General features: G+C 37.5%; 1 protein-coding gene across 6 annotated transcripts in view; it reads right to left on the bottom strand.

Moving 5' to 3' along the window:
- Nucleotides 1-4,475: 4,475 nt before the first annotated feature.
- The window catches only part of RORA (RAR related orphan receptor A), an 811,723-nt gene continuing 801,922 nt past the window's right edge, over nt 4,476-14,276 (bottom strand). For all 6 annotated transcript variants that reach the window (XM_055437102.2, XM_088839665.1, XM_088839666.1 and 3 more), the window contains 6 exons: nt 11,788-11,909; nt 10,064-10,196; nt 9,112-9,219; nt 7,521-7,631; nt 6,467-6,579; nt 4,476-4,840 (listed from right to left, as the gene is read on the bottom strand). In XM_055437102.2, the coding sequence (XP_055293077.1) occupies nt 4,676-4,840; nt 6,467-6,579; nt 7,521-7,631; nt 9,112-9,219; nt 10,064-10,196; nt 11,788-11,909 (752 nt within the window). In that variant the 3' untranslated portion in view covers nt 4,476-4,675. The remainder of the gene's footprint in view (nt 4,841-6,466; nt 6,580-7,520; nt 7,632-9,111; nt 9,220-10,063; nt 10,197-11,787; nt 11,910-14,276) is intronic.

Consider the following 14,276-nt stretch of genomic DNA (forward strand, 5'->3'; position numbering starts at 1 on the left):
ATTCAGTGTTTTTAAGCACATAAGACTGAAGAACATATACATTCTGAACAAAACAAAATGAACAATAGTGAGGCTTACACACACGCAGTTCTACGCAGTTCACTTGTGCCTTGGAGGGATAGTATTATCGTAATTATTAACAATACAAAACACAATTTTGTCCCAGTAGCACTGGCCACCCTGTTTTAAGAGTTTTAGAAGATCCCTGAGCACATTGTTTGTTTCTTATAACCCGAACTCCAAAATGATAGGGCTTCTATTATTGATATCAAGATGGATTGTCATTCACAGTAAGTCAATCGTAAGGTGCTTATTTACCCTTTTTTTTCCCACCAATCAGCACAAAGAACTGTCAGAAAATAATTTTTATTATTATTATCTTCAAATAATAGCATTGGAAGGACACATGATTTAAACAATCAATGTTTGAAACAGTGGCTTTAGGATTATTATCTGGCTGCCCCTCAACAATAACAAGTGATTCAATCGACATTCCTTAGCCAAAAACAAAAGGCAAAAAAAAAAAAAAACAACAAGAAACAAAACCAAAAAAACTGTACAAATATGTAATTTTCCCTGAGGGATCAAAGTACACCTGGAAGTGCTCTATGTACATATTGCACTAGAGAGGAATGAAGAACATGTGCAAAAAAGCAACAATGAGAGAAGCTTACATCCTACTTAAACCTTTTCATTAAAGATTCTACTAGGTTGTTTTGCATTTTGGAATGTCGGAACACAAACAGCTATTCCTTAAGTCTAAAACTAAAAACACGTATTTCTACTATGGCACATTCAATGAAATAAAAAGTTCTCCAAAGACAAATAGACAAATTCCATCAAGAAAATAATACAAAGTTTGTTTGTTTGTATTTCTTTTTTTAGAAAATTACATTACTTTCTTTCTTTGTTTCACATTACAAAATCTTTTTTTTCTTTACACAAATCACATTTTATTGCAGGAATATTTCAAGTGCCATCAAATATTTATAGAAGGGTTAAAAAAATAGAAGTCTCTCTAAAGTGGTCCAGACAAGGCTTTGTATAGAATAAATCTTTTTTTTCCATCTTCTAGTTTTGATTTAAGTATTTTGAATACATTTTCTTTTCCATTGACACTTAGTAGCCTAGAAGCGGTCCGACACATACACATCATACATACAAAAACCACACGCGCGCACACACACACACACACACACACACACACACTCCCTTCTCACCAGACCCTCAGCCCATCCATCCCCATACGCTCACAGAGATCTGAATATCCACACTATAAAGAACAACCAAACTTAGAAGCAGTGTCTTAAGTAATGTTTTCTTTAAGTTAGAAAGGGTGAATTAGGATGCTGAAGACTTAAAAAAAAAATCCACACCTTTAAAGCAAATTAGGATGCTGAACACTTAAAAAAAAAAATCCATAGCTTTAACCACAATTTGCAAACTGCCCCCAAAAGCACTTTCATCTGCACTTTTGATTTCATTGTGACCAAAGCCAGTTTCTTCACAACATAATGCAACCATTTGGACACCACTGTAATCGAAGGTATTCAGGCTTTGTGCAAAAGCCTTACTTACCATACGTTTAAAAATTGTATAAGAGGCATGATAGCAGTCAGGATAACAATGATGTGATTCCAATCTTTAAAAGACTATTGGACATTTAAGTTTAGGCAATTTTAATTACAAGAACGATTAAGAATAATTGTTCTATATCACCAAGTATTTTGTGTCATCACACAGGTATTTCTATAATAAGGAAGAAAATAAAAATACAAAGTTTTTCACATCCTTCTCTGCACTTCATATTTTTTCAACAAAAATTGTTTAACTTCAGATCCCAACTTCGATCCGTATAATAGTTGTTCCCTCATTTCACCGAGCACGCCTCTACTACTCTGTTCCTACACTGTCGATGTACTTTGTCTTAAAGTCCACACCCTGTTTTTCTTTCATAAAGACCTAGTAGCAGCATCATGTCAATGTATCTTGGTTTACTCCAAAAGCAATGTCACCATGGAGTGACTTACTGAGATTAGAGCATCTTTTTTTTTTTTTTTGCATTCAGGTACATGTAAAATCCTTTCTGGGAAAAGAAATTTATGTTCAACATTGTATTCTCTCTCACCCTCAGAGAAGTCCAATTAGCTCTCATCATTTCACAAATGGACACTGGAATTAGGTTTAGTTGCTCTTTAATGCGCTAGCACCTGAGGCTGGTCATATTCAGAAAGCTTTGGTTAAAAAGAAGTTAATAGACTTTAATAAAATCATCCCCAAATTTAGTGAATCAAAATGACAAAAAAACAAAAACAAACCCAAACCAAAATAAAACACACTGTTTCTTCCTAAAAGGAGAAGCAACAGGGGGAAAATAAAAAAGATGAATAAATAACTGAACTAAAGTTGGTACTCTATTCAGAGTATAAATACTATTGATTTTTCAAGGAACTATGTTTATTTAAATTAAAAATTTGATTTAACCCTTCTTGCCCAAATATAAATACTATATGCTGATAGTTACCTCTCTATATAAAGTCACATAAAGTTTTATATGCTTGTAAGAAATTTAAGTAAATACTATTCTCATCTTCTACTTATGCTTAAAACCCTTACTGTATTTTTGAGAAAAACTTTTTTTAAAAGATGTTATTTAGGCTTCATACACACTTCTGTGTGAATAGTTTCTTCCCCTTTTCCAAGTCCCTCAGGAAACAAAGCAGAGAGTCAGTGGAGTTAAAAACAGAGTGGAGGGCTCTGGGTGACCCAGCAGGAGCTGAATTCCTGCAGAAGACTGGAGGATGGGGGAAGAAACCCGGTGGTAGAGGAGATCCTTTCTTCCCTGTAAAAGGATGCTAGGAAACGCTCTCCTTTACAGTATGGGAAGATGTTCTCTCTTCTCTATAGACATGGTCTTTGATGTCAGGCCAGAGGTTTGAATCCCACTCCAAGTGTGACTAAAATTATCTAAACGCCTACATTCCCAAAGGTCACTTATTTCAGAACATGCACACTTGTCTTATCAAACTGTTCCTTTCCCCTTCCCCCGCCACTGGGAATTATGTAAAAAACAAAAAACACACACATACATAAAATTAAACAAAAACAACTCAATATTTCTCACCTGAATACAAAAGCCAAACTATCTTCTAAAGATTTAATAAAATAAATTACAGTCCACAGTTTTCTCGTGAAGATAAATACAAAAGAAAATGTTTGCAGCTTGCATCGGACTTCAAAGACTTAACAATAGTTAACATTTAAATAAGAGAAACTGGTTCAACATCGTCTGTTTCCTTTGCCCTTCTGTCCATTGACTGTGAAATATGGAGAAGAGTGTTCTAGAATGACGCCATGGAGAGGCAGTTAGTCTAGAAACCATTCACTCTGAAAGTCTCAGGGTTCCTAGACGATGCCAAGAACATGGACAGTCATGACGTAAATGCTTCCTGTCTTCACACGTGGGGAGTGTGCGTTTGCTCCAGACAAAATCTTTGGGTCCTTCTTCTACTAAAAGCTAGATCCTGATAAATATTCTGGTTACTGATGTGTTCTTAAAGCCTAAGAATTCCAAGTTGAGACTGAGTCTACTCAACTGTGTAAAATGAGCACCCCCCTCCCCACTCCCCAATCTCCATGAGGTGGCATGTTCAAAAGCTTTTGAAAAATACTGTGCATGAGGGTGTAAATCCACCCCAATCAATCACTCAACTTTGTATGAAGCATAAACACATCTATCCTTAAACTTATCCAAAAAGCAAAGTACAATTTAGGGAGGGTTCTGTGTCTAATTCCAAATTCACATGTAAAAAAAAAATAAAAATTAATCCAACAGCATGATTTCTAGATATGACCAGCCAGTCTTTTAAAAATAATTGTGTAAACAGCAGCATAAATACCTCCCGACGTACCTTCCAAGCCTTCTCAGTTAAACTTGTGTTTCTGGCGCACATGCGACACGACAGTGAACACGCTAGCATTTAATTTAAAGAAAAAAGGTGCAAAATGAAAGTGCCTTATCAATTCAACAGGAAAAGCTACTCCAGGAACTACATTTTATATTAATTAAAACAATATATAAACAATATCTCTTTTTAGCTATATATAGTCTTCATGCCCATTTACCCTGTAATATATTATAATGCTATTGTTGCTAGTGCCATGGACCCTTTTCGTGACGTCCTGCTGACTGGCAATAATCGGTGAAAAAAATAAAAACTTCCTTCATGAGACAAAGAGCAAGTTGTGCAAAGTAATGCCGCAACCTCCGCTATGCACACCAGTCACCGATTAGTGCTGGACCCTCTGTGGTTACTGACAGATGGGTGACTCTGTAGAAAGTCTGTGGGCAGTGAGCTACAAGAAAAGGACATCTTCCAACTTTAGTACCCGCCTTCTGTTGTAAACAGAGGTCAACGATCAAGAAGTCGAGACAGAAAAAGGGTCCATATCTGTAGGCATAATGGAAAATCATATGCATGAGAAAAACAAGTTCAACTTTTATTTGTTTTCATTGTTTCCCCTCCTTTGCCTGACCCCGATCACCAAAGGATGTGCAGTGTGTTGGCGCTCCAGGTCTGTGCAGGGCCATATAAAGTGTCTCGGTTAATTGATTTGTTTGTTTGCTTTTCATTGTTTAGACTTCAGACATTCTAGAAGTGCTTAGGTGATACAGTTACCCATCAATCTGCATGGCTGGCTCAAATTCTGAAGTGAACAACTCCTTGTATAATGGAGGAAAATGAAGTCGCACAATGTCTGGGTATATTGCTTTAAACGCCATTAGCTTTTCTGTATGCCGTCCACATAAGGCTCTTAATGTAGACACCTTGCATATTAACTGTAAGTGGAAGAAAGGACATGGGGTCAGGAGAGAAGAGATGCAAGAATCAAAAATCAGGGAATCTGGATGATCATCACAACACTCTTTACAATGATGAAACACACTTGAAACAGCTTAAACATCTAGTAATAGAGGGATGGTAAAAATAAATGATACAGAATACCAGATATATGTTAAATATGACTTTGAAGACAAATATTGTCTTCAATAATTTGTAACCCGAAAAAATGTTCATAAGCAAAAGAACTCAGGTCTCTTACTTCCTCCTCCTATTCCCACATGCTTTCTGCTCTATCATCCTGAACCCTGCCTTTTACCACTGGGAAAAGGAAGAGATGTGGGGACAGAGAACAGAGAACAGAGTAGCAGGCAAAGGGGCAGCCACAGGTAGATAAAGTCACTGCTACTACAGGCAAAGCCAACTGTTACATATTGTATGCAAAAGGAATACTAGCTAACTCCAATGACAACAAGTTTCTTCTCCAGAAAGAGCTCTACCTAGAACAAAGCAATTCTGAGTCTGAGCAAAAGGCCCTGGTTTGAAAAAAAAGTTAACAAGACTGGTGGAGTCTCAGCATTGACTATTTACCTCCTGAGGACAGTAGCATAACTTGCACAAATGCTTTTTAAACTCTAAAGCACTGTACAGCACAGAATATTCAACTCAGAATAATCCTAAGAAATGTTTAACCAGACCATCAATCTTGACCACGTGGTATGTGTTAGGTGCTCTCTGTAATCAAAGACCCTAATGGTATCGGCACTGGGGCAAGAAGATGGAGAAGAGGTCTTCTTCCATTTCCCATTCCTGCCTCAGTATGTCATTTAATAGATGCAAAATCAAAAACAAACTGCAATTAACCCCCAACTTCTTTCTGACCTTGCCGAGCTATCAGGAGAAAAGAATGAAAGTAAACAGGAAGAAAACCCCAAACTTTCAAATCATCATCTGGAACAATAAAACAAATAAAATAATCCAAGAAAGAACAGGGCTGATTTTTCTAAGACTAAATACATACTACTAGCACTAGCACCGAAGGATATTAGCCTATTTTAAATTGCCATCCTAATTATATCTTTACTGTGAAAGATAATAAGCACAAAAGAAATCTTCTGTTTTGCATACAGGGTAGTAATGAGAAAATGATGAAGAAAATACAAAAGTCATTTACTGTTGATTATTAATGAATTTAATGGAAATAGAACTAAAATTAAAATAGATGGTTACTCTGGATGCTTTAGTCCTTCATCACTTCCTTCTTCTAAATTCCAAGATTTAAATTCTAAGTTCTCTAGTTTATATCAGTGTGGGACATTAACTCCGCTTTCTGCCCATCTCTTATGGAATAGGGTGGGGGGTGGTTTCAGAATGATTAATGCTTTGAAAAAAATTCTATCATTGCTCCATTATTCCAGGACACTTTATAACCAATGATAATAAATAGAACTTAACCTGAATTTTGGCACAAGAGAATTTTCTGAAATGGAGATACGTCTTTCTTTTCAGTAGCTTGTCGCTTACTGAGAATTCTGGGGTCTGGTGGGATGACTTACGAACATGATTGGTGTGATCACTGGCAAGGGATAAGTCAGCTGTGTCAACTGGAAACCTTTGGCTCTCACCTTTGTTAGTATTCCATCTTCTCGGTGATTCTTCTGTAGGACATGTTGAAGAGCTAGCTGAATTTTCTGTTGCAGCTTTTCAATTTTTACCTTTTCCTGCAGCCATGAGCGATCTAAATGTGAAAAACCAGACTCCTTAGTATTCTTCCAACATGGTGTCAGAACACCCAATTCCTCCTGACTCTTAGACATAGATTATTATACCACAATACGGAGTCAGGGACTATTAGGCCACTTCCACCCCTCATTCAAAATTTGCTCCTAAAGAAGAAAACTAGTCTATGACACAAAACAGAGTGCTAAGCCTTTCCATTTTTACTGACATCTGAAGGAAAGGAGGGTCCTCCTCTCCCAAAAAGATAGTCATTTAAATCTAAAACCATGCTCAAACAAGTGCAAATGAAACCACCACAGCCCCTCAACACTTTCTAAAAGTTACGTTTCTGAATGAAATACTCATATCAATTCTCCTAGCCATTACAAAAACTATGAAAATTATCTTAAGAGTACAAGGCGACTAAAATTGTCAAGAGAATGCCAAATTAATTAAGGGTTGTTAGTTTAGGATAGAGTCTTTATGACTAAGAATTCCAAAAAGAAGATAGCAAATTTTCAAAAGTGATTATCACCAAGAGGCAGTACCGGTTAAAAATAGAGATTAAATTCAGTAACCTTGTGGATGACATCCAAATGGACTTTAAGAAAAAGGAGAAGGTTTTAAACACCATGTTATCTTGGAGATTGGTGTTAAAGAGGGCAAGCCTACTCTACCACAGCATTTCTCTTCTTATCAGGAGGTTAATTGTAGACAGGATTTTATTCAATTCTCATCTCTTAAGAGTTTATCAGAATAGCATGAGGTCTTCTTAAAATAGGACATGTATAAATGTGTGTAGCAGAGGGATTGTTACCTGAAAAACTGAAAATTAGATTTTAACAAGGGTGGCAGTCTCTCCTGGTATCCCCCTGAATATTCTGTAGCCATTATAAGTTGTGTACTTGTAAAAATTCTTTACCTGGACAATTTAAAAACCATTGTATTCGGTTATCTTACCTGCTGACATCAGGACAAATGCAGAAAATAATGCAATTTCATCTTCAGTCAGGTGCATAGAACATAAACTCTTTCCAAATTCAAACACAAAGCTAATAAAGTCTTCACAACCTGCCAAAATTAAAGACAGGTTAGGATTTTAGTTAATATCCTAGGAAAAAAAGATGGAAAAAAGTGAAGAGAGATCTACTAGTTGAAGATCACAGAGAATACCAATAACATTTCTTGTAGTTTAATACTTTCAAACCTTAAAAGAAAAAATCAGTTTAGCCATCATCACCGTTACTACCAATATCATCATTCACAATGAGAGGGAACTTTTAAAAATATTGTAATTTAAGATATATACATGTACTCTTTTATTGATCACACCACGTGGCATGTGGGGTCTTAGTTCCCTGACCACGGATTGAATTAGGATCCCCTGCAGAGGAAGCATAGAGCCTTAACGACTGGATTGCCAGGGAAGTACCATTGACAGTGAATTTTTATTAGGTGATTACTATGTTAGGTGCTGCTCTGAGAGGATTCTTTGGACATTCTATCAATACTACAACAGCCCTATGAAGAAAGTATTATTGTTACTACCCCCATTGTAAAGGCGAGGAAACAAACTTGGGAAGAAAAGGAATGTACTCAAGATTCCATAGGTAGGAAGTAACAGCCTGAGATTCAAAGCTAGATAGCCTAACTTCAGAGCCCACATTCTTAACCAACAGAGTTTAACAGCTATAATCTGAGATGCTAATTTCACTCATTTTTTGTTTTCCTACTCTATGTTATGTACAACACTCTTAAAAATGAAAACAAATGACACTTTATGTTAGTAAAACCATTATAATTATCATAGAACTGAAAACATAGAATGTGAAAGTCCCATAAAATAAAAATCCACCCCCCAAAACTGGCTAAGTTTGGTGTCTGTTCTTTCAGATTTCCATATTATGTGCATATAGTTAAATGTCAATGGGCTATTCTCAAGTATATATACCTCTCAAATATATATTCTCAAGTATATATGCCATTTAATTGTTTTTGAAATCATTTAACAATATATCTTGGATACTATCCCAATCTTAATGACTTTATCTCACTTTATTTAAATTATAGACATCTAAAATAATTTATTTGTAAGGTTGCCACAGTTTCACTTAACTATACTGTCTTTCTTTGATATCTCATTGTTACTTGAGGGGTATGGAAGGGCAGACTTTCAGGTCTTTGCTTGATTTTATATAGCAAATCTTATCTTCCAGTTTACTGACTAACATATCCCCTGCAAACCTGGTTCTTAAAATCTGGAAGGGAACTGGAAGAATATATAACATAAATTTCTTTGATGACCAAATAGATAAAATGAAACTCTAGACCTTTACATGTCATATGGACACACAGCATTTGAGCTGTGTAAATTTTCTATGGTAATTAATTAGAAAGTATTATTAACACAGGTATGCATTAGTGTATAACATCCTTTAACTCTTATATTCAAAAAACCCCATGATTTCCATTTTGTTCAAGAGCTATCACCCAACTCCCATCTTTTCCCATAGCCCTGATTTGAAGACCAAGCACCCAGAGGTTTTCTTACCTAAGGATTTGAAGACATCAGGGCTAGCATATTTCCCATCAAAGTACACGGTATTGTTCTGAGAGTCAAAGGCACGGCACATTCTGATAAATACCACCTCTAGAGAACCTAAGCAAAGGCAGAAACGGAATGGGTTATTCTCTCTTGGTGAGTTGATTTTGACCTTAGAGACTCCCTTCTGAGTCATCAGGGCTGGGCTTAGCTCATGGGCACTCAGTCACCTTATCTCTTTATTTAAAAGGGCAGAGTTCACTAGGGTAATTAAAGACTTCTGCCTAAGCTAAGGCCTGTATTACTTAAAAGAGATTGTGTCCTGCAAAAATACAGTCTTGGAGTTGCTAGAAACACATGTGTGCATGCGTGCTCAGTTGTGTCTGACTCTGCAACCCCATGGACTGCAGCCCCCAGGCTCCTCTGTCCATGGAATGTTTCAGGCAAGAATACTGGAACAGCTTGTCATTTTCATACTCCAGGGGATCTTCCTGACCCAAGAATGGAACCAGTGACTACTGGGTCTCCTACACTGACATGCAGATTCTTTATCATTGAGCCACCTGGGAAGCCCAGAAACACATAGACTCCTGTTATTAAAACAAACAAACAAAAAGCCAGGGATATCTCTCTGAATGCCATAAACAGCCATCTTCCTAACAACTTATCAAAACCTCCTGAGGACCTGGGGCGCAAAAACAAAACACAGGTGATGGTTAGGACTGGGGAATGCAGGTGTCTTTCAAATCTTTTCACAGAGAGAAGAAGCAAAATGGAGGGAATGTTTCCTTCAAATAACTCAAACATTAAAAAAGAATTCCTTAGTTTCTGCAAGTGAAACCTGAGCTATTATCATTTGGAGAAAAACTGTTCCCGACACCTTCCTTACCAAGCATTTCTTTAATAAGCTGGTAAAAGCAGGTTAGGAAGAGATCTCAAAATTCACTTGCAAAGCACGTACCTGCTTTGAGAAGCACAATTTGATCGTTTTGACATAGTTCCATAAATCCATCAATGCGTTTGGCAAACTCCACCACGTACTGTATAGCTTCTGTAATTTTGATGGCACACAATTGCCACATCACCTCCCGCTGCTGTTGAAGAGGGAAATACATTAACATCCACAGTTACCCATAGCCTTGCCTCAGTTGTTCTAAGTTTTCCTATTGTGTACAATCCTTCTTTGGAAATAGATTCCCAAAAGCTAGAGGATTTAAGAATAAACACTTGGCCAGTTATTTGGGTTACAATGATTGCTTACAAGTTCTTTCTCGTCTCCTTCAATTTGTCTCTTGCCATTTTGTTAGCAGAGGACAGGGGGGAGATGTCATGGGCATATACGCCGTGGAAGATGAAAACCCATGTGAGGAAAGCCCCATACGCCGCTGCTTTAACCCTGGGCCACAGAGAGCGGGAAAGTAGAATCTCCTTTGAAGCAATTACTTGGCCTTGGGGAATTTCATACCACTTTTCTTGAGGAAGAGAAGAAAGGGGCAGTCAGTTACATTTCCTGTGTGTCTGCTATGAGCTGGGTGCTTTCTGACATCCTTGTCTCATTTCACCTTCACAGGAATGTTTTTTCATTTGCCATAAATGAACAGAGACACTCAAAGAGGTTTCACAGCTAGGAGGTACTGGAGCTGGGATTTAAACCCCAGCATTTCTGGCTCTGAATCCTATTTTGCACACCTTGTGGTTGTTTAATGCTTTCCTGCCTCCCATTGTAACTGTGGCTGCTGGTGTTACCTCAAAGGCAAACAAGGTGATGTGCTGCTATTTCTCAACCAGTCGTGCTTAATCCCTTTTTATATAGTCACTCTCCAATTTAGTTACAGGCTAACCTGGGTCCATCTTGCTGATCACTTACTTTCCCAATCATAGTTTAAAGCTGTTTCCGCCCATATAAGAGGGTGGGAGAAATACTGAATTAGAAGCCAGTGATCACGGTCTAGTCCTGATGTTTCAATCTCCAGCCATATGCTAAGGGATGTTAGTTTTCCTTGTACGTTAAATGAAGAGGAGGATTAACCTCAATAATCTCCACGGTACTTCCTAAGCCAGCATTTCCATGATTTGGAGGGGAAATAGAAGCATTTTCTTTTACTAAGGGCAGAATGGATAATTAAATGTCCCCCTTCTCCAGCCCTGCCCTCCTATTTAAGTAATCTGTTGAGCAGTGTGTTTTACAGAAAAAAATGAGTAGCAGCAGCACTATTTGTCAGTTTCATATTGCTAGATTCAGACTGGAGTTAGGATCATAGCTTCCAAATCTTTTTTTTTTTTAACACATATTCTCTAAACTCCTTTTTAACCTCTTAAACCATGAGGCTAAGATTATTTTACATCGACTTTCAGACTGTGAAATCTCCCATTGTGATATCGGGAAAAATCCCAACTCATTGAGGCTTTTGGAAGCAGTTTAATCTAGCCCCCTGTAGATAAATGATGGGACAAACATGTACAGTTATCAGAACAACAGAATCTCAGTGCTATTTCTGAAATTTCGCACAGTGACATTTCAGTAAGGTGACAAAGCCCCAGGAACATAATCAGCTCTGGAAGAAAGATTATTAAATAGAAATCTGGTATCTGATGAAAGACACTCATTTTTTGGTCTGTTTGTATTCAAATCTTTTACATTTCCCAGCGTTGCCTCAATCTTAGGTAAAACTGTTCAGAGTCTACCTTGTTTTGATAATTCTCAATCTCCTCCTGCAGAAAGGTCTGCCACGTTATCTGCTGGAGCTCTTCTCTCAAGTATTGGCAAGTTTCCAGATGTGATTTAGATATATTCTGTGCAAGGTGTTCTAAGGAGAAAAACAAGAGATCACAACATGAAAAACCATTCTTCTTTGGATAATCAGTGTTTTCCCTACTCAGTTATTCAATTTAAAATCTAACAAGTATAAAGCAACAGGCTGAACCAGGTTTAATTATCTTGACATATTTAAGTAAGTAATCTGGAACTATTCTGTGTTTTAGAGCAGGAAGAAGGACAGGCAAAGCCAACATTTAACAATAAGACTGCATGCCTTCAAAGACCCTGCTAATCTTGATCTTCTGCTGTGCCTTTACACTAGTGTCTGGGAGTGAGCAAGTATCAGCCTAGACAAGTTGTGAAAAATGACTGACACAATCTCTACTTGGCATTTTTATGAAGATACATCTGCCACATACATTTATGGGGAGGGATTACTCTTGAAAAATTAGGAAATGGTATTTTTTATGACGACAATTATGTTTGATGTTTGTTTTTCCTGCAAAATTCAGAACAAGCATTGCTGAAAGCCTACAGAGTCGTTATATATAGTGTGGTGGTCAAGAGCTGGACTTTGCAGCCAGATTGACCGGGTTGAAACCTCAGCTCTGCTATTTAGTAGTTCTGTGATTTTAGGTAAGTTACTTAACCTCTCTGTGTTTGTAAAATGAGAAAAATAGTACCTATTTCACAGGGCTTCTGTGAGCATTAAATGAGTTGAGCACTCAGAATAGAGAGGATAACACAGCATCTGTTACATAAAACATCTGTTCTCATACTGAAGTGTAAGGACTTTGAAGCTATTAAAGAAATAGAAGCCAAATAAGTTTCTTAAGGAACTTATAATCTGGTGAACATGTACAGACACGCGGAGAGGACAATTCAAGACATTAGACAATAAAGCATGAGGTTGAATTATATCAGAAGAGAAAGAAAAACAAAAGTGATAGGTGCTATCAGGAAAGGAAGAGATGAGGAAAATTAGGTGAGGCTTCTTGAAGAGGAACATGTGGACTGGATCTTGAAGAATGGGGAGGGTTTGGTAGGCAGAGGCCAGTGGTGTGAGGCAGTGGGCCAGTTCCACATTTGAGGGATGGTAATTGAAAGAACAAATATGGCATTTGTAGGAGATAGGAAGATGTGATAAAGTGATGATCCAAAACAGGAATATTGGTAGGTAAAAGTCCAAATCCTGAAGGATCTGAATGTGGAGACTGAGAGTATGGATTTGATTGACAAAAGGAGTCAGTGGGATTCTCAAGGGGGAGCTGACATAATGAATATTGTACTTGGGGAAACAGAACATGTAGTTCTGCCATTGGTGGACTGAAGGTTGGAGGACCAATTAGAAGGCTGCTGAAATCTAGATGTAAGGGACTAACAGCTTGAAATAAGTTGCTAATAATTGTTACAGAAGGGAAGGATAATTAAATAAGTATTTTAAGGAAATTCCCTGGTGGCCCAGTGGTTAGGATTCCAGGCTTCCACTGCAGCAGGTGTGGATTCAATCCTTGGTTGGGGAACTAAGATCCTGCAATCTGTGGGTGTGGCTAAAAAAAGAAGTATTCTAAAGAAAAATTGATAAGATTCCAAGAATACAAAATCATACCCCAAGGTGATCCCCTCCTTGCATCTTGAATATAAAATAAGAAAGTTATTTAAAACAATGGTGCCGAGTGCAAACGCAGGAACACTAGTAAGACTGTTTATTTAGAAATTTGTTACTGCTTTCCTCAAACTGAATCAGATTTGTTTGTGTGAAAACAGAGCCCGAATCACGCGAATGAAGCTTGAAACTAGAATCTCCTTAGAGAAACTGAAACACAGTAAACCTCAACAACCCTACTTGGCAACACACAGACATGAAAACAACATAAGTAAACATCATAAACAATAAAACATAGATGAAGGAAAAAATAAAGGAAAGAAAGAGACAGAAACGGAGAGAGACAAAGAGGGAGAAACCAGTAAATTATTTGTCTTAGAATCAGTGATGCTTGTGAAGAGAAGTGGCGAGTCAAGACAAAAATAATGGGGAAGCATAAACAAGAAAATAAATGTGTAAACAGTAAACCAATTTTTATAAATATGGGGGGGGGGAATGATATAGATGAAGGGTTCACAGGGAAACTGGGAGAATCCTGGAAGGGGAAGAATGGGAAGAGGCTCTCGGTATTATCTTCCAGATCCTGTTTTTTTCTAGTTAACATGGTCAAGCATCTTCTTGTTTCATTTCATCCTAAACATTGTCGCCCCTACCTGTTTGAGTCCAGCTTTTAGAAGCAATAACAAATGATGCAGTGTTCCATGACCAGTAGAGGGCAGTGGCTGCATTCTCACCAGCTGCCTTTGATCAAAATTCATACTTGATTTGGCAAGGGTAAGATTTTAGACACTTTCCTATTTTTAAGTCTCC

This window comes from Moschus berezovskii, chromosome 9 (genome assembly GCF_049115385.1).
Source record: "Moschus berezovskii isolate FMDL1 chromosome 9, NW_MosBer_1.0, whole genome shotgun sequence".
Classification (NCBI taxonomy): domain Eukaryota; kingdom Metazoa; phylum Chordata; class Mammalia; order Artiodactyla; family Moschidae; genus Moschus; species Moschus berezovskii.